Genomic DNA, 23,616 nt, shown 5'->3' on the forward strand with positions numbered 1-23,616 from the left:
GGAAATGTATCTTGGGCATTTAATCCTCCACCCTCCCTTTCCCACTTGTCAATATGTGTGCTTTGATCACGCTGCTTTTCTACTCCTCCAAACGAACAATTTAAAATCTACAATGAGTATTTACTTACTTGGTTCCGAATTTAGTCCTTAATTTATACATTTTACAACAAAGTTCCATATTCTGGTTTGAAACATGACCAAAAAGAGATAGTTGTTTAACATTAAATGTCACATTAAAACAAATAGTAAAGGCAGCTTTCCTAAATAACCGAAGCTTACTATCTTTTAGCTTTCATGCATAAGACTTTCCTCTCTACTTAAATCTTTATTTTCACTGTCAAACCCTGACCTCAAGGCCCTTTTACCTCATACCTGAACAACTACAATGGTAACTGTTCTCTATGCCTTCTCTGATCCCACCTCCTGCTCTTTCTTGCCCTCCCACGCCCTGGAAGTCATGAGCTATTCTCAGTAAACTCCTCTATATACTTGACCTCTCTTCTGTGAAATTCTCTTTACTCTTGATCTGAAGGAAACCTGACTGCCCCTGAGATTACTGTTGCTTCTACGGTAAACACTTTTCTCTTACCCATCACATACCTCAGCAGGGGCAAGCATCCACCTTACTCCCCATTACCATGCAGTTTTGGACCTTCCAGGTATCCTCTTCCTTCCTTCCCAATACTGCTTCCAAACTACTTCTCTTCCCTTCAGGCAAACTGCACCTATCACCTGCTAAATACAGCTCCCTGATTTCATCTCCATTGTTACTCTTATCACTCTGATAACTTCAGCAGCCACACAGATTCAACACTTTGGCCTTCTTGTTGAAATCTTTAGCACCAACTGTATTTTTCCACCATTTTACCTAAAGCCATTCACCTAGCATCATATTCTAACACAATCATCACCTATAAAAATTTCAAGTATTCTATTATCACACCATCAAGCATTTGCTTACAATAGTAGTTTGACCCCTGTGGCAATTCTCCAGCCTCCTTAAGATCTCTAGTTTACAGGTTGATCGTACCACTTTTTCACTATTACTCCTTCTCATGTTCTACTTCCCGCCTAAGCCAGTTTAGATCCTATGGCCCCATACTATACAGAGTCTTCTCCAAAAAATCTTAATTTCCTTGTCCTCTTTTCCCTTACTCTAACTTATTTGGTAGCTCCAACCATGTACTTACTTCTCTCCTGCATTTAAATAACAGAAGATCGCTGGATAAAACTCACACAACTGACTCGCCACCACATACATCAAATTTATAATCACAAATCTTAAGCCTACTTCATCTCTGTAGTAAATTTACTCCCCATTTTTTGAGATTATTATTTTATACCTTGCTTCACTCCTCAAATCTGCAATACAGTAGTCATGTGTCACTTAACAGGAATGTGTTCTGAGAAATGCATCACTGAGCAATTTCATTGTGTGAGAACATCAAAGTGTGCTTACACCAACCTAGATGGTCTAGTCTACTACATACCTAGGCTATACAATACAGCCCATTGCTCTAGGCTATTGTCTTGGTCCATTTAATGTCGCTATAAAGGAATACCTGAGGCTGTGTAATTTATAAAGAAAAGAGGTTTATTTGGCTCACAGTTCTGCAGGTTGTGCAAGAAGTGTGGCACTGGCACCTGCATCTGGTGAGGTTCTCTGGCTGCCTCCACTCATGGCAGAAAGGGAAGGGGGGGCTGAAGTCACCAATGACCTCCATATTGCTAAACTCAGGCTTCTGCCCTCATCGTTCCACCAAAATAACCTTTGCTAAAGTCACCAATGACCTCCATATTGCTAAACCCAAGGACGGTTTTCAGTGCCTTGCCGTAATCTCTTATCTCGATTTCCTAATGTCCTGGTTTTCCTCCTTAAGAATAAGGTCTCCAAAACCTAGTTCCTTGCTTCCTTTGAAAATCTTGGCCAGGCACACTGACTAAGGCCTGTAATCCCAGCATTCTGGGAGGCCGAGGCGGGCAGATCTCTACAAGTCGGGAGTTCAAGACCAGCCTGGCCAACATGGTGAAACTCCGTCTCCATAAAAACTACAAAAATTAGCCAGGCATGGTGAGGGTGCCTATAATCCCAGCTGTTTGAAGGCTGAGGCAGGAGAATCGCTTGAATCCAGGATGCGAAGGGTGCAGTGAGCCAAGGTCATGCCACTGTGCTCCAGGTTGGGTAAAAGAGCAAGACTCCGTCTCAAAAAGGAAAAGAAAAGAAAATTCATTCTTCTCCAGGCATTAACTTCTCTTCTTGCTCTACATTCCTCCCTAGACCATTATCATTTTAAGCCATTATGAGACCCGCTTGGGGCATGCAGACTTCTCACAATAGAGGAAAGCCTCTATCTTTCCTTCTGTTTCCAGACTTAGGTGGCCATGTAAGCAATATTTCCTCTTGAACATCTCAAAGTTACCCAAGTACTAAATCCAAAACCAAACCCATGATCCCTTTCATCTTCTCTCCTACAAAAACCTGGTCCTCTTCTGAATTACAACATCCTGTCAATTTTACCTTCTGAATCTCTCAATACAGCTCCGCTTCCCTCTAGCCCATTCTAGCATGACCTTCCCTGTCACTCAGACTCTTACATGACAATCACCTAACTTCTCTCTGCACTTTTACTCTCCTCTAATCTGTGTAGGTATCTTTTTAAAAAACAAATCTAATTATAAACTTCACTTCACCCTACTCCCAATCCTACTTATAATCTTTTAATGGCTTTTCACTGTCAAGTACCATACCTATCATGGTATCTGATCTTAAATGTTATCCGAACTCAGCCTGATCTTAAATGTTATCTGAACTGAGCCGTTGTCTACGTTTTGTGATAATTCAACTTACTATTAAGTCTAGTTCTCTAATTGTATAGAGCAACTAGAGTGACAAAGTAGTGATAAAAAGCACTAAATGACTAACGTGAAACCTGAACAATAAGGTGTTGTTGTTACCTTATTTTTGTTTCACACAAAAGAACTTCCAGAAACTTTCACAGGTTATCTCAATAATCTCTTGGTCCCATTTTAAAGATTAGGAAACATGCTAGAAAGATGATACACTGACAAATGGCACAACTAAGACCTAAAACTGTATCTTTTGACTCAAAGTCTGTGATTTCCAAGTTTTAGGATAAAGCCACTAGTCACTCACTACTTCATTTCTAAAATGGCTGATATGCATTTTTCTAAGATTATTCCATGAATGTTCCTAAGAATACATCTTTTTCATAACCTGAAAAATCAAGGTATATGCAGTTAAGTAATTGTCTCAAGTAACGAAGGGGGAAGAAAGCAGAATTCAGGTTTCCTTATTTTCATTTCTCTACTCTAGCCTTGTGCCATGCTGAATGGTAGTACAGGTAGTGTCCCTCATCTGTGGGAAATATCTTCCAAGACCCCCAAGTAGATGCCTGAAACTTTGGGTAGTACTGAATTCTATATATACTATGATAAAGTTTAATTTGTACATTAGGCACAGTAAGAGATTAAGGATAACTAATAACAAAATTGAATATACTATAATAAAAGTTACATGAATGTGGTTTCTTTATCTCTCTCAATACTTTTGGAAAGTGATTGACCTTGGGTAACTAGAGCTACAGAAAGTGAAGCCATGAATAACGGGGACTACTATACTGATAAACTGGACACCACTGAACAAATACAAAATGAGGTTAATTGTGGTATAGCAAGTTTTAGGGATGGACAAACCACAGTTCAAATTCTAACTCTGATCAAACTGCAAACTGTATAACTTTGCAAGTTACTGAAATATCTGTTTTCTCATCTGAAAAATGAAGATAATAGCTAACACCCAGGTGCAATGAGGACTAAATGTTATCATTCAATAGTTTAAAATAAAATTAAATAAAATAAAACAAAAAAAAAAATCAGATTCTCCCAAAAGAAGCTAGTGTAAAATGAAATAAGAGCCATAGTTTTTAAAAGATGAGATTGAGTTTCCAGGTCTGCCATTTACTGCTTGTCACATACTCTCTCATAGTTGCTTTCCTCACCTGTACAATAGAGATAATGATACTTAGTCCTTAGCAATGTTGTGAGGATGAAATAGCACATAAAAGAACTTCACTTATATGTGTTAATTGAATAGCATACAAAAATCATTATTATCTATGTACACAGATTTGAATAGCGTACAAAAATCATTATTATCTGTGTACACTGATTCTCTGCCATGGTGTTATAAATTTGTTAAGGGCACACTATGTCTTCGCTCTATTGCCCAGGCTAGAAAGCAGAGGCGCAATCTCAGCTCACTGCAACCTCCGCCTCCTGGGTTCAAGGGATTCTCCTGCCTCAGCCTCCTGAGTAGCTGGGATTACAGTTGCGTGCCATCACGCCCAGCTAATTTTTTGTATTTTTAGTAGAAATGGGGTTTCACCATGTTTGCCAGGATGGTCTCGATCTCCTGACCTCATGATCTGCCCACCCTGGCCTTCCAAAGTGCTGGGATGACAGGTGTGAGCCACTAAGGCCGGCCAGGGCGCACTATGTCTTTAATCATCTTTGTATTTGCAACAGCTGGTTCTACCCATTATGGGCATTCATTAAATGTTGGCTGAACTGATTTATTAAGAAGACAGAATTGATCTACGATAAAACAACAGTTCAAAATAAAATCCAGAAGTTCATCCACATAGAGCATGAATAAGAGAGTGCCTGGTGCCTGTCCAGCTAAGACTGCTCAGACAGGGAGAACATATCCTGTTTTCTGGTAATTTAAGTAAGTGGTCTATAATTATGTTTATTGGATATAAATTATACAATCATCAAACAAGTAAGTTCCCTCAGTACAGGAATCATATCTGTCTGTCTGTCTCTTCCTCTCCCTGTTTTTGATGATGGCAATGACAGAGGGAGAATAAATGACACAATGAATGCTTAATAGTACTGTATACCTCAAAAAAAAAAAAAGTTTACAACAAACAGTGGGGATTTTCTCCATCAGGAGGCAACCTTAACAAGGGCTCCCAAGCCATGAGTACTTAACATACAAATTAAGCAGGAAAATATTTCACAAAAAACTAGTTTGTGTTTATCAAAGTTCTCCCTATACGAATTCAAAGATACCCTCAACATGACAGAGAAAACACTTGGGATGGTGAGTAGTCTGTCTATGCAAATGTTCAAAGCAAAAAGTTGGCTTGTACTAGTTATTTACCGAGCATCTATTGTGGGCCATTCACCATGTTAAGTATGTTTCACAGATTATCTCAAATCTTCACAACAATCCTGAGTGCTACTATTTTCCCTATATGACAAATGAAACTGAGGCTCAGAGAGGTTAAGTAACTTGTTAACAGTCAAACACTTGGAAATGGCAGAGGTGGGATTTAGACCTAGTGAAGTTTCTGAAACCCATATTCTTTTCACCACCTCAGGCTGCCAACTGACGCTACCAAATTCACTAAAAAAGAGGATGACTCAACAGGAAAGCGGGGAGAAAATCTGGCAAAGAAGTATAGAGAGAGCACAAGATAGCATTCTATCTCAGAGTTCTAGACACACGGGAGCAAATTAATGAGCTGCATCTAACTACACAAATGAAAATGCCTGGATAAGCTATAACTTTTACTCCTAAAAATGTCTATCTGCACCAATTCAGAGGTACTGACAACTAAACACAGTCCAGTAATTTTTCTAGAATACTCAGAAAGGGTGCCTTTGACCCATTACTGATACCAAACCAAGCAAGCAATGGAGGTGATACATGTATGTTTGACAGTTCTCTCTGTTCACCTGGACCTAAACATCCTTGTGGAACTGGACATTTTTCAGGCATATCTACTGCTACATAAAATTCACTTCACAGAATTTCAGAATAAGAAGAGGTTCAGTTCAATCATCTTATGGATGTGGAAACTGAGTCTCAAAATAGTCAAATGACTGCCGAAAGTCACATGGCTTGGTACTGGCTAAACCTCCACTAAAACGCTCATCTCCTATTCCTAGTCCACAGCAGCTCCTCTGTGCCTCCCACTGAATGCGTGACCAGCCAGGTTTCCTTCTACGTATCTGGGCATTATTCGCTATGGCTCCTTCTGCACGTCCTCAATAAAGTAAACAAAGGCACTGGGCTAGATGAGACAAATAGTAAAAGAGATAGAGCTGACCTGCTTTTTGCCCTCTAGGCAGTGCTACCCAAGCCTTCAGGTGTCATGGCACACATAGGAAATATTTTTTATAGCACAAAGTGGTAAACAAATTAGGGAGAACATGATCAAAGTGACCAGGGGATTCCCAAGCCCCAGCTGGCTGCTCCAAGGGTTGTGGGGTATAGTAATCTTGGCATATTTTTATCTCAATCTGGCATCAGGCCAGAAGCTCTATTCCGGGGTTAATAAGTAAAAAATCAATTGAGATAAATATACAAATAACTGTAACGTAAACACAAAGGAAATAACTAAGGAGACTGTCACTGTCTGCTTTCATCAAACATAAGTGAGTGAAAATGAGATTAATTCAACTTGCTTCCTTTCATAACTCCTCTTCCAAACAAATCAAAAGACAGAACAGCCCATCCTTCAGGTCAACAGGGCTGATCAATCCCACCCACAAGGCTGCAAAGAGCCTGCACAGATGACTAGTTTACAGGGAGGCAAAAACTACTCAATGCACATTAGTGTGTCAGAAAAGTTCCGAGCTCTTACAAAGACTACACAAAAAATCAATAGAGGAGAGAAAATAATATTTCAAGGTCATATTCAAACATGAAGGGAGAAGCACGAAAAGCAGCCCCTCCCAACACACACATATATACATATATGTCTTCTGTGAACAAGCTCCATCTCTCCAAACGCAGTTAAAATTTGCTTTCTGATAATTTATAAATTTAGCCTGCGTTAGCCAAGTAGGTTCCTGCAATTCCAGACATCTGGGCTGAAGGGCAAAGGGCAAAGGGAAACTTTCAAAAAGCTGGCTAGTAGCCAAGGGCATCACATCTAGTAGGCTCCCTTAGCAACACACAACAGCTGTTTGCTCGAGAGACATACTGCCATCTTTGCAATGGACTATAAGATGTTCTTGTCTTAACAACTAAAAATTGCAGGCGGGTGCGGGGAGCAGTTTCTGTATTATTTCCTCTGACATTCCTCTAAAAGTTGTCACATATCATAATTTACAAACTTCTCCAGTTCTAGAAAGTTTTCCTCCATCCCAAACTACAATGCTACAATTAATGGTAAATTACAATAATAGAAGGTACTACATTCCTGGCAAACATAAAATGCTTTATAATGTCTGATTATTAATTACTATTCTAACTGCTATAGACTTGATTTCTAACTATGGGCAAGTCACTCTTTGTGACTTAATTACTTTCCTCATACAATTTTAATAACAGTAGTGAGTGACCTACTTCACAAGACTACTGTGAAGGATAGTAATAATTAATAGATAAAAGCTTATGAAAGCTTATTCCTAATTAATAATCATGCCACCTATTGGCTCTCAATATCTAAAGACATGGCTTATGAAGGTCAGTACCCCCAAAACAAAACACAAGTCGATCCTGAGCCACCAGGAAGACTGCAGTTCCTGAAGCAACCAGCTCACTTCACCTGCCCCACTTGCCTTCTCTAAACCTACCAAGCCCAGGGGATGGTACTGCGCAGGGAGTTCAGCCCTTGCACCTAAGTCTGACAAGATAAATAACATAGGGGGAGGAAATAAACAATGTCACAATCACTGCTAGGTTTTAAAAACCTAACACCTTGGAACAGAAGGGGATGTGGCAGTCTGTGCTCTATGGGGAGGCCATTTGTGCAACAGCAGAACCTCGCAGCTTTCCACTCCTTATATGTGCAAGTGCAAACCCTCACCCACAGCACTCTGTACTCACCCAGAGGTACATCATGTCAGATCGGGCTGCTCAAACTCAGCGGTCAGTGGATCCTGGACTGCAAAAAGGCACTTCAGCGAACCGTAGGAAAGAAGATGCCAGAACTGGGGGGCAAGGGTTTGAGGTGGGGAGAAACCCCCCAAAATCACTTGAGTTAAAAAATCCTAAAAAAAAAAAAAAAAGACTGGTCTCCTCCCCCCTCCTCTCCAGCTGACTGTTCTGTTGTTCTCTCTCCTCCCTCTCACCCTCCCTCCGTCCCTCCGTCCCTCCCTCTCTCTCTCCCTCTCTCTCTGTTCTCTCTCTCTCTCTCTCTCTCTCTCTCTCTCTCTCTCTCTCTGGGAGTTCCCAGCCCTGAGTATCTGAACTAGAGTGTACAGCACACTCGCTCTGTATTTGCCTTCAGGGAATCTCTCTCTGTAATTCTACTTCTAGAAACACAATCACCACTCACAAAGATTATTGCAAAAGACAGGGATGGGTGGGGTCAGTTATAAACCACCAGCACCAGTTTCTAGTGCTAGATATACATTAGTTTAAGATGAGTTCTTTAAACATGAATGAAGCAATCAAAAATCTCTGCCCTCTAAGATCCAGGTGAGTGAGCCAAGCTTTCCCTCTGCCCCAACTGTGGAGCCCCTTGCAGAAGCCAAGCACACACACAGAACCTGCTCAGAGCCCACATTCCTTTCTCACAATGTCTGCTGGACACCACTATTCTTTATGTCATTTCACCACTAATAATTCTTAATCTTACAAGATTTTAAAACACAAGAAAACTTAAGATATAAAACTGAATAGGCTTTTCATCTTTTTTATTACTACTGCCCTAGTTCAGATCAACATAGCCGGGCTTCTGAAAGAGTCAAGTGGATCATGAGCTCCTAGCATGGTACAGACACTTTACTCACCACGTAGGCAGGCTAAGGTGCACGGCCTGGGTTTCAATTCTAGATCTACAAGTAATATCATTATGGCCTGGGGAAAGTTTCCAGCCTGTCCAGGCTTCTGTTTCCTCAACCAAAAAATAGGTATAATACTCCTTTCAGAGGTGTTGGAATAATATAACTACGTAAACGGTCTGCCATGTTCCTGGTGACCATGTTTTCTAATTTCAGTTCAGTTCAAACATTTATTAAGTGCCTCCTATTGCCAGGCAAGTTTTTATTCATTATGCCCAGTGGTGAACAAGTATTATCAAATCACCTGTCCTAATGGTTTTTATTCAGAAAATCACGTAATTATCCCCCATATTCTAATGCCAATGTCGAGGCCCATGTTCCTTGCTTCCCTGAGCCATTTCTCCATGTTCAAATCCAAAAGCACACCCCAGCTGCGAGTGAGCTCTCCTTTCTCTGTGGGGCCTGGTGTTTGTAACATGGCACTGACCACCTCTGCGGGCTACTTCTCCAAGTATTCCTATAGCAAACCACTTCTCCTTTGCACATCTTCCTTGGTGGAGACCTAACATCTCGTCTTGACTCATCTATTTTTGGCCATGGAGTCTTTTGCATAGTACCTAGCACATAGTAGGTACAAAAAACATTCTCAAAGGGTAATAGGTTTTGAGGAATATTCCACTCCTTCCCACTTATTAAAGAAAAAACAAAAAATAAAAAATAAATAAAATAAATAAAAAGCAAATAAAAACCACCTTTCAGCTGCCTCAGGGTTTTGGCTCCCCCTCAGACATGTTGAAACAGCTCCTTCCTGCTTATAAAATCTCCAAGTAAGGTCTACAAGTCTCACACTCAAGGTAGGCCCCATGCAGGTACTTTCACTCTCCCTACCTAATATTCCCACTGTGCGTGCTCTGGGCTTAGTTACCCGCCGTAGTGGGGTTTCTTCCTCTTAGGGTAGAAATAGAATCACTTTTCCTTTTCTTCCACACTGAACGCATGCTTTCCGCAGAAGAACCTTTTCTCTCCTCCCACCTTAAACTCCCAGCTCACTTAAACTTGGAGAGGTGGGGCAGGTATTCTTCTTGGCCCCACCCAAACCTTTTCTTTTTCTCTACAGAGAACCTCTCTGCTTCTTCTGAAGGCAAGATTACCACATTTGTAGTACAAAAGAGGAGAAAGAACTTCCAAGACTGAAACTGAGACAGCCCGTTTTCTAAATAAAAAAGAAAAATAAATCTTGACTTCCCATAAAATGTTACTTAGACTCTTTTACATGTCCATAATCAGTTTTTAAACACAATTTCCCTCTCTAGTTTCATAGCTCATGCCCTAAATCTTAAGTCACCAACACTCCCTATACTATACTCTAAATAACTATATTAAAATTACACTGACAAGAGATTCATTTTTTCGAACTCTTTGAAGAGTCTGTTATTACTCGACACTCATTCTTTTTTTTTTAAACCTCAATGGTGGAATCCTATTCACTGTGTACAGGATTCTCTAAAGAGACCACCTGGCTAGGTGCTCAAACCACATGGGCTGACCCAAAAGACACCAAAACCAAGAGTTACTCAGGAGGCACTAAATGGTGACGGTCTTGGCCGGTTTCACATCCTCAATTTCAGCAGCCAGCCAGCAGTAAGTGCGCTGACGCCGCAGCACCTCGATGGCCTTGAGTTCCAGTGGTGGTGCCTGAATACCAAGGTCTTCTAAGCTGGGCAGGTGAGACAATGTCACGTCTGTGATGTGAATCCGCTCCACTTTATCCCTTGTTGTCCAGGGCTCAAATGGGCTTATTTCAAAGTCTCTTGCTACCCACTGATAGGCAAAACGTGGCAAGGGGTACGGGAGGAAGAGTCTGTGAGCTACAGCAAAGATGTACTTCACCAGGTCAAAGAGGAGGTACCCATTTGGCCCAATGAAAGCAAAGGTTTTCCCACGGGCATCAGGATCCTTAACTGCATTAACCATTCCTTTGGATACATCTACGACATAGCGGTTGTTTAACTGCCTTCCAGCCCAAGGAAACAAGGGGTATAGCACCAAACCAACACATATTTGCAAAATAATTAAGGAATCTATCCTCTCTTCCAAAGATGTCCAACAGCTTTATGATAATGGCTTCTGGAAATGCATCTCTCACTGCTTTCTCTCCAACAGCCTTATTTCTCAAATACCTAGAAGAGCTTTTAATATTCGCATTCAGATGCGAAACATGAATGAATTTTCCAACTTCGACTTCCTTGGACACCTGAGCAATTGCTTGGGGGATCTTCACAAAAACATCCTCAAAATCAAAGTTTTTGATTTCCCAGTCTCATCCAACAAGATTGATGACCACATTGCTGTGTTCCACTACTCGTCGGATAGAATCTTTATCTCTCGCGTCCCATTCCAGAAACAGAAGCTAGCCCAGGTCACCCATGGGATGAAGGTGCATGATGTCATACGTATCACACCGATAGGGAATGATCACCTGTGACCCCATGCGTCCAAGGTGGTTGACAACACATTGGCCCAGGAATCCTGTTGCTCCAAACACAGAGGCCACGATCCCACTGACTGAGGAACGTCCACCTCATGAGGTATGAGGGCATGATGAAGCTGGCAATGGAGTGGGCCGTGACACACAGATGTGGCTATTGCAGTAATGGCAGAACATGACATTGGCAGGGCCCGGGAACCCAGGAATGTGCAGCAGCCACCATCTTCTCCCACAATCCTTTTTTTGTTTTCTTTTTTGTTTTTTTGTTTTTTGTTTTTTGAGACAGGTCTCACTCTGTAGCCCAGAGGCTGCAGTGCAGCGGCGTGATCGTAGCTCATCGCAACCTCTGCCTCCCAGGCTCAAGTGATCCTCCCACCTCAGACTCCAGAGTAGCTGGGACCACAGGCGCACGCCACCATGCCTGGCTAATTTTGTTGTATTTTTGGTAGAGACGGGGTTTCACTATGTTGCCCAGGTTGGTCTCAAACTCCTGACCTCAAGTGATCCACCTGCCTGGGCCTCCCAAAGTGTGGGATTACAGTCATGAGCCACCATGACCACTGGCAGTCATTCATTCTCAACCAAGTATCAATAAAATAAATATAATGAAATTCTGGATCTTCATACTGTAACTTTATAGTGTTATCTTTTAATCAAGTTTGGGATAGGATAAAGATAAAAGGTTGGGCACGGTGGCTCACGTCTATAATCCCAACACTTTGGGAGGTCGAGGCAGGCAGATCACCTGAGGTCGAGACCAGCCTAACCAACATAAGAAACCCTGTCTCTACTAAAAATACAAAAATTAGCTGGGCATGGTGGCGCATGCCTGTAATCCCAGCTACTCAGGAGCCTGAGGCAGGAGAATTGCTTGAACTCGGGAAGCAGAGGTTGTGGTGAGCCGAGATCCAGCCATCGCACTCCAGCCTGAGCAATGAGAGCAAAACTCTGTCTCTAAAATAAAATAAAATAAAGATAAAACACATACCCTGCAGCAAAGCAGGAGAAAAATACCAAGAAAAGAAACCCTCAAAATAAAGAAAAGTTTAAATATGTCACAAAAACTCTGAAAACTACCTCTAAAACTCCCATGGGTGGAACCATCATAAACTTTTTTGGAACCACAGGAAGGGCTTGTAAATTCCTATTGTAAATGCATCCATTCCTTTTCTGATTATAATCTTTAAAATTAGGTGGTCAGTCTGGTTAGAAATAAAACTCTTCTGTACGTTTCCTTTATGAATACATACAAAAACCAAAAACCCACAGGGAAGCTATCTTTTTCATTCATGCTCCTGCATGTTCACATTTTTCTACCTTTAAAAAAAAGGAAAAAAAAAAAAACCAAGAAAGAAAAAAAGGGGAACAAAGTGGCAGGAGAAGAAAAAAATTTCTTTCCAATTATCAAAGTCAAATAAGGAAAGCTATGCTTTTGTAACTATGTACAATTCACATTAAGAGACAAAAAGGTGTAAAAACTCTACACTATAAAGAGACTCTAAAAAGAATCATCCAGAGATTAAGATGCCTACACACTTCATTCTATCAGGAGAGCATGTTATCAGACTTTGTGACTGATAGCTTATCACACTGTCTGTGAGTTCAGAGGAGAGAATGTGTCCATTTGAGCACTGAAGAAAGTCTTCTGAGGAGGGCCCACGAGGAAGTTTCTGACATGCTTGCTTCTGAGAAAGAAAAATCAGATAATCTGAGACAGCAATATGAGTATTGCCAATAATTCCAACCTTGCACCCTGAATTCTTACATCTCAAAAATGCTGGATTTTGTAATGTGAGTCTTGTGGGCAGAAAGGGTTTGGAGCCACATTTTAGATTCTCTGCCTCTGACTCCAACAATTCAAGAGGCTACTTGTTTTGTTTGTTTTTGAGATGGAGTCTCACTCTGTGACCCAGGTTGGAGTGCAGTGGCATGATCTCAGCTCACTGCAACCTCTGCCTCCCGGGTTCAAGTGATTCTCCTGTCTCAGTCTCCCAAGTAGCTGGGATTACAGGTGCCCGCCACCACACCCAGCTATTTTTGTATTTTTAGTAGAGGCCGGGTTTCACCATGTTGGCCAGGCTGGGAGGCTACTTGTTTTACACGAGTTTCTCTGTGGTTATAAGAGGATAGTGGGGGGAAGTAGGTATACCGGGGGAGCTAGCACAATTTCTCAAAAATGTACCTGAAAAATCAAGCACTAAAAATTTTTCATAAGAAATCTGAGGCAACCCTCTATACATAGTTTATATTCCTATCACTTCCTGGACTGGTAGAGACAATACAGACTCACCAAAACAACACCGAGCTAGAGAAATGAGATGTATGAGTATTGTCTATGAATCTGACTAAAAAAAAAAAAAAAAAAAAAAAAAGCTGAAAGAATGAGGCTCTTTTTCCCTCACTTCCTCTCAGCTTAAAATAGCAGGGATTCCCACAGGGCAATCTCTAATAGAATTCTGCTACTCAAATGTGACACATGGACCAGCATCAGCAGAATGAGCATCAACTGGAAACTCCTTAGATTTGAAGAATCTCAGGCCCCACCCTAGACTTACAAAATCAAAATCAAATGATAACAAAAGCCCCAGGTAATTCTCAGGCACACTGAAATCTGAGAAGCTGGTCTAGACAGAGGCACTGGCCACATGCAGCAGTAGAGACTCATGGGAGAAGGGGTAGATATGGCTGCCACTTTCCAGTTAGAGGATGTAAACCACCGTGGAAGACAAAACAGTGAACATTCCTACTTGCTGATTTCAATATAACACCACCAGCAGCTACTATTTACTCAGAGCATATTATGTGCCACAACTTTGCATGCATTATCTCATTGCATCTTCACAATACCTCTGTAAGATAGGCCCTATTATCTTTTTCACAGATCAAAGGAAATTGAGGCTCAAAGTGGTAACATAATACACTCATGGTCTCACAGCTAGTGAATAAAGAGCCAAAAGTTCAACGTTGGTTTTTAAGACTCCAAGATCGTTTCCACTAAACCATACCTATTCACTGACAAAACTGAATCAAGACTGGAAGAAATCACTGAAAAACTTACCTTGGATATAACCTTGCACTCTACCTCTGCCCATTACCAAGACTTTAAATAACAAATGAAGCTAGGTGTGGTTGTGTTAGCCTGTAATCCTAGCTTCTCAGGAGGCTGAGGTGGGAGGTTTGATTGAGCCCAGGAGTTTGAGACCAGCCTGGGCAACATAGTAAAACTCTCATCTCAAGAAAAAAGTAAAAAACAACAACAAATGACAGAGATAGGGTTTGGGAGTTGGTGTACACATACTGTACATGTGCACTGGCCAAAACACTGCTACTACTGATGTCATTAAGAGAACAGACCCAGAAACTTCTATGAATAGTGGTTACCTTCTATAATGTCTAAACTAAGCTCTAGATGTATACATGGAGAAAGGGGTCCATCTCAAAATTAGCCTCTTGGGAAAGGCAAATAAGTGATTTGTTAGAGCTCTTACTCCCAGTTATTAGGAAACCCAGAGCTACTATCCCTAAAACAGAAAACTGCATTATCTTGACTGGGCGCGGTGGCTCACACCCATAATCCCAGCAATTTGGGAGGCTGAGGCAGGTGGATCACTTGAAGTCTGGAGTTCAAGACCAGCTTGATAAACCCTGTCTCTGCTGAAAATACAAACATTAGCCAGGTGTGGTGGTAAATCTGTAGTCTCAGCTACTCAGGAGGCTGAGGCAGGAGAATCGCTTGAACCCTAGAGGCAGAGGTTGCAGTCAGCTGAGATTGCACCACTGCACTCCAGCCTGGGCCATAGAGTGAGACTCTCTGTTACAAAAAAAAAAAAAAAGAAAGAAAAGAAAAGAAAGCTGCATTATCTTAAAAGACTCATCTTTCTTTATTACGTTTCAATTATACTCTCAAAGAACTTCCCTTACTTCTAACTAACTTTCTCTGGTATCCCCTCCCTACAATTTTTGACCTCATGAAGTCCTACCATCCCAACCACTTTTTCATTACCTACCCACTCCGGTTCTGCACCCACTTTGTCCAATTTTGATGCTGTGTTCCAGAATTACAATCTCTCCCTTGCAAATACCCTCAATCATTTGTCCTCTCCATCACTGCCATCTGACAAAACTCCAATCCCGGTTAAATCCAATTGTCTGCCTTTTCTAGTGCCTGTGCCCAATCAGCTGAATGTTGCTGAAGAAAAATCACACAACCAAGCTGACTGACTTCACTATATATTCATGATCACAAACCTCAAATGGACACTCAACGATGCCAAGCAATCCACCAAAGCTGCCCTTGAAAGCTTTCCTACTCCCCAAAATGACTATTTCTTGCTTCTCCTCAAACCTCTCTCATTCGCTCTTCACCACCTACTCTCAGCTAATTTTCTTATTGTATTTTTTGTCTGTTTGTTTTGAGACAGGATCTCACTCTGTTGCCCAGGCTGGAGTGCAGTGGGGGCATCGTGGCTCACTGCAGCCTTGACCTCCTGGGCTCAAACTATTTCAAACTCTTCTCCCACGTCAGCCTCCCAAGTGGCTGGGATACAAGCACATGCCACCACTCCAGCTAAAAAAAAAAAAAAAAAATTAGAGAAGGGGCGGGTCTCACTATGTTGCCCAGACTAGTCTTGAACTCCTGGGTTCAAGCAATCCTCCTGCCCCAACCTCCCAAAATGCTGGGATTACAGCCATGAGCCACTATACACAACCTCTTAGCTAATTTTCTGCCACTACACACAACCTCTTAGCTAATTTTCTATCTAAGTATGTAATTTTAAATGAGAAGCATTCAGACAGTATCTTCTTACCACTAAATCTAATGTCCTATAATAAGTAAATGATTAAATGAACCCTAACTTTTTAAAGTTCTCCTTTGACCCCTCATCTCCCTCCAGCTACCTGCTATTTCCCTGCTCACCACTTCAGGGTAAATTGTCTTGAAAAAGTTGTTGGCTGTACCTGTCTCAATTTTTTCACCTCTCATATTCTTCAGTCTACTCAAAACAAAGTTTCCAAGCCCTCCACTCCATTAAATCAATTTATCAAGGTCTACTACTTCCCCATTTATCTGACCTCTTAGCAGGATTCAACAAAGCTGACAACCTTCTTTTTTTTTTTTTTTGAGACGGAGTCTGGCTCTGTCACCCAGGCTGGAGTGCTGTGGCCAGATCTCAGCTCACTGCGAGCTCCGCCTCCCGGGTTCACGCCATTCTCCTGCCTCAGCCTCCCGAGTAGCTGGGACTACAGGCGCGTGCCACCTCGCCCGGCTAGTTTTTTGTATTTTTTAGTAGAGACGGGGTTTCACCGTGTTAGCCAGGATGGTCTCGATCTCCTGACCTCGTGATCTGCCCGTCTCGGCCTCCCAAAGTGCTGGGATTACAGGCTTGAGCCACCGCGCCCGGCCAGCTGACAACCTTCTTAAAACATTCTCTTCTTCTAGCTTCTGAGATACTACAATGTCGTCTTTTTGGTTTTTTTCATGCATCACTGGCTACTGTTTCAGTATCTTTTTATGGCTTCTCCCTCGACAGACCTCTAAAAGGTAAGTGTTCCTAGGGGTTCAATCCTGAGTCATCTTCTCTCTAGAAGTTGTCTCATCCATTCCCATTACTTCACATACCATCAACTTGTCAGTAACTACCAAGTTACACCCCCAGCAGAGACCTCTTCCCACGCTCCAATATGACTACTTAGCTGTCACACAAGCATGTCAAACTCAACATGCCCAAAACTGGTCCTTAATTCTCCACCATCACCACCCTTGAAGTCCCCTGGTACTACCTGACAATTATGAAAGCCAGAAACCCTTCCCTTACCCTCATCCTTCACATCCAACCTATATAGCAAGTTCTGTGTGTGTGTGACTTCACTTGATCTCCACTGCCACCACCTTAACCCAAGCCACCATCATCTCTTTCCTGAATATCACACTAGTTCCCCCATTTCCATTGTTGCTCCCTTCCAAAACACTCATCACACAGCAGCCAGAGAAAGTTTGTAAAACAAACACCAGATCATATCACTCTCCTGCTTCTCCGGCAGGCATCACATTACATTTTTTTTCTTTCCAAACTCCTTATGATGGTCTTTAAGGTCCTACACGATCTGCTAGGTGCCCACTTCTCCAATCTCACTTCATACTGTATCTCCTCTCAATCAGTTCTAAAGACACTGATCTTGTGTCAATTCCTCTCCCCCACACCCCTTCATTCCCTCTTTCTGAAATCCCTCCTCATTCCAGCTTCATTATTTGCAAGACAGGCTCCTTCTTCTCTCTTAGATCTCAGCTTAAATATCACTTCCTCAAATAAAACTCTCCAGACTACTCTATCTAGTTGGAGGTCTTTCCCCACAAGCCTATACTCTCTTCCACTGTGCCCTGTTTATTTTCTTCCTAGCAGTTACCAAATCTTTAATTATTTATGCATTTTTTTGTTACAGGTTTCTTCATTAGAAAATGTTTTGTGTATGACAGATACAACTGAGATCTTCTACTATGAAACGTTTTATCCTTTGACTTTTTGTTAGGGAAGGTCAAAGTTATTTGTAGGAGTTTCTGGCACTCAGGCAACTGTCTAACCAAGTCCTATAAATAAAGTTAGAGTGCTACTAATTTCACCCTAGTTACCAAAAGGACTCACAGCTTTGCCACAGATACAAACCACAAATAAATGCTGGTATCAATGGCTTTAGAATGCTACGCTTTGAAATAATCATAATGTCAATATGAAAAAGGAGTTCCAATTTAATCATTTACTTTAAGCTAATCTGATAATCCTGATAATCTACATTCCAAACTGTCTCCCTTCCAAAACTATAAATTTATTCTTCTCAGCACAACAAAATAATAGTATCCCAGTTCAAGCTCTCCTCTAATCAAACTTGCTGTATATAAGTTAGTTAACTACAGTCTAAAACTATGTCGTCTAACACGCAGCCAGTTGTCATATGTGGTTATGTGAATTTAACTTAATTAAAATTAAAATTTCAGTTAGTTAATACTAGCCACATGTCAAGTGCTCAAGAGTCACGTGAGGACAGTGGCTATCATAATGGATAGGGCAGACATAAAACATTTCTATCATCACAGAGAGTTCCATTAGACAGAGCTGTCCTAGAACACCATAATAACCAGGAAGCAAAAAGGCCCTCTAAGTATTCAGAATTCCAAAACATTCATTCCAAAGTTTTCATCAGCAGGAAACTCCATCAGACCTTCTCTCTGAATCTATTTATTTTTATTTTAGAAATATTTCTGTCCTGCTTATCTAGCTAATTTTCCACCAAAAATTTACAAAGCAAATTAAGAAAGGGGACTGGGAAGCAGTGGGGAATAAGTAGCAGAGGATAAAGGAATACTACGTTAGAGGCAGCCAACATAGGAAACAAGAAAGATGAAGAGAAAAAAAATCTAAAAAGCAGGTAAAATAGATAGATGATATACGTCAAAATGGTGTCACTTAGTAAGGCAAAACCAGCAAAACCTCCTGAAATATTACTCTTTTATATTCCTAAACAATACTGATGCTGATAACTGTGCTAAAACCATTTAAAAATGCCCACTATGTTACTGTTAAGAAGAAATAAATTTTATAGTTACACAACACAATTTAGAAGGATTTATTTCTGAAATGACTGAATCTTAAATATCTTGGTCCTCAAAGAAGGGAAAATCCTCTCAGCTAGTCGGGATACTCAGTCATCAAGAAGAGAAATATTCTGTACAGATTCAAGAGTTCAGTTCCTTGAATATGAATGAATGCTGTTTACAGAGCAGGTACAGATATGGAAGTAAGACAAGACTCTTCTGTTTAATGAATTATGGCTTACCCATACAGTGAAACACTGAACAGTATAGCCTTGGGGGAGGGGGATGAGGAAGCTGTTAAAATACCATTATGAAATACTCTAATAGAGTCATGCACTGCCTAACAATGTTTCAGTCAATGATGGAACACATATGCCATGGTGGTCCCATAAGATTATATCATATTTTTACTGTGCCTTTTCCATGCTTAGATATGTTTAAATACACAAATATTTGCCATTGTGTTACAATTGCCTACAGTATTCAGTAGAGTAACATGCTGTATTGGTTTGCAGCCTAAAGGCATTAGGCTGTACCATATATGATACATAGTCAGGTATACATCTAGGTTTGTGTAAGTTTTCACATTCTATTACGTTTTCACAATGAAGTCACCTAACAACACATTTCTCAAAATGTATCCTTATCATTAAGCCATGCGTACTGCATATGCCATTAAGTGAAAAAAGAAAGGTTTAGCAATGGTTTTAAAACCAGTGGTTTTTTAAATGGGAGGAAAAGAGAAAGGGAGGAATTATACACAAGAAGAAAAAACACCCAATGCCTGTAGGGGAAAGACACTGGGAACTCAAGACAGGAATGGGAGAACAACTTTTCACAACATGACCATTTTGTACTTTTAAAATATTAACTTATATAAATGTTATTTATTCAAAAAACAATAATCATACATTTTAGAAAAGCTAGTTCTCTATCCCCCAAAAATGTATAATCTAATGACTTACCCAGGCTTCAAAAAACTAAAGAAAAAAAAAATCACACTTTTTCCTTTACCAATGGTCAGATATTTAAATATTTCACACAGACTTTATTCTTACTTAAAACCTCATTCTATGGCCTGGCATAGTGGCTCATGTCTGTAATCCCAGTGCTTTGTGGGGCCGAGGTGGGCAGATCTCTTCAGGTCAGGAGGTCAGCCTGGCCAACAGAGTGAAACCCCATCTCTACCCAAAATACAAAAATTAGCCAGGCATGGTGGCGCACACCTGTTAGCCCAGCTACTCGGGTGGTTGAGTCACAAGAATTGCTTGAACCCAGGAGGTGGAGGCTGCAGTGAGCCAAGATCACGCCACTGCATCCCAGCCTGGCCGACAGAGCAAGACTCTGTCCCCCCCCCATCAAAAAAACAAACAAAAACAAAAAACTCATTCTATACCATTTGAATCTCCATTTCCAACAAACTAATCAATTTTGGAAAAAAACTCAAAGTTGATCTTAAAATGGGAACTGCAGTGATCCTTATCATAATCTTGTATTATTCAGTTTTTAAAAAATATTTGCACAGGCCGGGCGCAGTGGCTCACGCCTGTAATTCCAGCAGTTTGGGAGGCCGAGGCAGGCGGATCACGAGGTCAGGAGATCGAGACCATCCTGGCTAACACGGTGAAACCCCGTCTCTACTAAAAAAAAATACAAAAAACTAGCCAGGCAAGGTGGCGGGCGCCTGTAGTCCCAGCTACTCAGGAGTCTGAGGCAGGAGAATGGCGAGAACCCGGGAGGCGGAGCTTGCAGTGAGCCGAGATGGCGCCACTGCACTCCAGCCTGGGCGACAGGGTGAGACTCCATCTCAAAAATAAAAAATAAAAATAAAAAAATAATAATAATTTTAAAAAACTTTGCATAAAGGTATAAAGGTATATACATTTCAAGAAAAAAATCATCTTGTTGGAAAACATGGCAAAGACTCATTGAAAATCTCCCAGGGAAGCCACAGAATAGTCTTCTACATCATGTGGGAAATAAGGTTGGGTCACTCTGATAGGCCCTGGAGCTGAGAATGCTAGTGGTTTCCCAATATCCTCTCTTCCCTTCTTCCTTAGTAACAAAACCCCAGTTTTCATTTTAGCATATTACTATACACGCTTCACCAGAAAAGGACTACATCTTCCATCCTCCACTACAGCTACGTATGGCCCTAAGACTAATTCCGACCAATGAGATATAAGCAGAAATGTCATGTGGAACTTCCTGGAAGTTTTCTTAGGTAGGGGAAGGGATACCCCTCTTTTCTTCCTCTCAAACTGCTTTGTGGAAAGGGGGAAATGATGGCTGAAGGTTAGCAATCATCTAGGCCCATCCTACAGTCAGAGAAGCAAACAGCAGTAAGGATCTTAGATCCTTGGTAACCAGAGAGCACCATATCATCCTGGACTGCCTAATTCCAGACTTCTTTTTCATGAAAGACAAATGAATCTCTCTCTTGTTTAAGACTGTATGGGGAAGAGGAGACTGTTATATGCAGATGAACTTAATCCTAAATGTTTTCAACAATAAATTATTTTACTTTAACTTACAATTTTTTTTCTTTTTTTTGAGACGGAGTCTCTCGCTCTGTTACCCAGGCTGGAATGCAGTGGCATGATTCTGGCTCACTGCAAGCTTCACCTCCCGGATTCAAGTGACTCTTGTGCTCAGTCTCCCAAGTAGCTGGGATTACAGGCGCCCACCACCATACCCAGCTAATTTTTGTTTTGTTTTGTTTTGTTTTTTGAGACAGAGTCTCGCTCTGTCACCCAGGCTGGAGTGCAGTGGCCGGATCTCAGCTCACTGCAAACTCCGCCTCCCGGGTTTATGCCATTCTCGTGCCTCAGCCTCCCAAGTAGCTGGGACTACAGGCGCCCGCCACCTCGCCCAGCTAGTTTTTTGTATTTTTTTTAGTAGAGACAGGGTTTCACCGTGTTAGCCAGGATGGTCTCGATCTCCTGACCTCATGATCCGCCCGTCTCAACCTCCCAAACTGCTAGGATTACAGGCTTGAGCCACCGCGCCTGGCCTAATTTTTGTATTTTTAGTGGAGACGGGTTTTTGTCACGTTGGCCAGACTGATCTTGAACTTCTGACCTTAAGGGATCTGTCTGCCTTGACCTCCCAAAGTGCTGGAATTACAGGTGTGAGCCACCATGCCCTGCCCAAAACTAAATTTCACTTGAAACAGAAAGCTTTATGCACATCAACAGTGTGCAAACTTGATGACCACGACAGGAGACTGTCAAAGAATCTTGAAATGTCTAGGCAGGAAGTTTAGGCCAAAAAGTCAACTGGTGAATCACTCTGATCCACTCTGATCTACTATCCATAACTATTCCACACCAAAATGATAGAAATAAAATTTTAACTTAACCATTCTTGAATTCATATAATGAGAAAAAGTCAAATATGGACACTCTCAGTTTCTTCATCTGCAAAATGGAGTTAATAATGCCTACATCACAGGGACATTGTCAAACCCAAATAGAGAACAAATGTTCTTCAACTTACAATGGGAGTTTGTCCCTATAAACTCATCGTAAGTTGAAAATACAGTAAGTCAAAAATGCATTAACACACCTAACCTACCAAACATCATAGCTTAGCCTAGCCTACCTTAAACATGCTCAGAACACTTACATTAGGTTACAGTTGGGTAAAATCATTTAACACAATGCCTATTTTATAATAAAGTGTTGAATATCTCATGTAATTTACTGAATATTGTAATAAAAGTGAAAAAATGGGTACTCGGACGGTTTCTACTGAATGAACATTGGTTTCTATTGAATGTGTACTGCTTTTGTGCCATTGTAAAGTCAGAAAACTGTTAAGTCGAACCATTCTAAGTTGTGGATAGTTCAACATCTGTATGTTAAACTATGATGTAAACAGACCATTATATACTATCGTTATCATTACAATTACCACCACAGTAGCCAACTGGTAAATATGAATCACAAAACAAAAAATACTAGATGAAAGCTATTAAATAGGCAGAAACTTGGGTTTGGGGCTCAAGGAATTCAGTGAACTTGCCAAGTCTCTTTCACCCAATTTCTCATCTCACTATCTTTCAGAAAATCATTGCATCAGGTTTGGTGCAGTGGTGGCTCATGCTTCTAGTTGAAGCTGCTCAAGAGGCCAAGGTGAGAGGATCGCTTGGGGCCAAGAATCTGAGACCAGGCTAAGCCACATAGCAAAACCCAGTCTCTTAAACATATATATGAAAAAATATACATTACATCAGGAATTTCAGTTTCCTTCTTTAAAGTATGGGGGGAAGAAGGGAATTGACAGGTTGTAAGGGGAGAAAAAGAAAAACAGCAGTAAAAGGTTTAAAGTAATTAGGAAGTCAGATACACTTGAAATATATAACCCTGTTTTGGCATTTTACAAGGTTTCAAAAGGTAGTACAACAATTTTAAAAGTAATGCTGGCAATATTTTTCTTCATTCAAAAGAAAAATACTAAATACAAATATAGTTTCTACTTAGTATGCAACAATCTATCATGAAAAGTGCAATGTCTCTGAGCAATGTCTTCTAGAAATAAGGATAACATGGGAGTTCCCCTGTTGGAGTGCAGTGGCACAATCTCGGCTCACTGCAACCTCTGCCTCCCAGATTCAAGCAATTCTCCTGCTTCAGCCTCCTGGGTAGCTGGGATTACAGGCACAAGCCAACATACCTGGCTAATTTTTTTGTATTTTTAATAGAGACGGGTTTTGCCATGTTGGCCAGGCTAGTCTCGAACTCCTGACTTTAGGTGATCCACCCACCCCGGCCTC

At 41.1% G+C, this 23,616-nt stretch overlaps 1 protein-coding gene and 1 pseudogene across 27 annotated transcripts in view; both read right to left on the bottom strand.

Annotated features, from left to right (window-relative positions):
- The window catches only part of LOC105464528 (RNA binding fox-1 homolog 2), a 296,663-nt gene that overhangs the window by 151,525 nt on the left and 121,522 nt on the right, over positions 1–23,616 (bottom strand). Inside the window, exon 1 of one of the 27 annotated variants that reach the window (XM_071080519.1) lies at positions 7,865–8,022. The exons of the other annotated variants lie outside the window; for them this stretch is intronic. Coding sequence (XP_070936620.1) covers positions 7,865–7,879 — 15 coding nt within the window. The 5' untranslated portion in view covers positions 7,880–8,022. Of the gene's footprint in view, positions 1–7,864; positions 8,023–23,616 lie in introns of those variants that run through there. 27 annotated transcript variants of the gene reach the window in all.
- On the bottom strand, positions 8,139–13,587 carry LOC105464530 (NADH dehydrogenase [ubiquinone] 1 alpha subcomplex subunit 9, mitochondrial pseudogene; annotated as a pseudogene).

This window comes from Macaca nemestrina, chromosome 15 (genome assembly GCF_043159975.1).
Source record: "Macaca nemestrina isolate mMacNem1 chromosome 15, mMacNem.hap1, whole genome shotgun sequence".
In the NCBI taxonomy this organism is placed as follows: domain Eukaryota; kingdom Metazoa; phylum Chordata; class Mammalia; order Primates; family Cercopithecidae; genus Macaca; species Macaca nemestrina.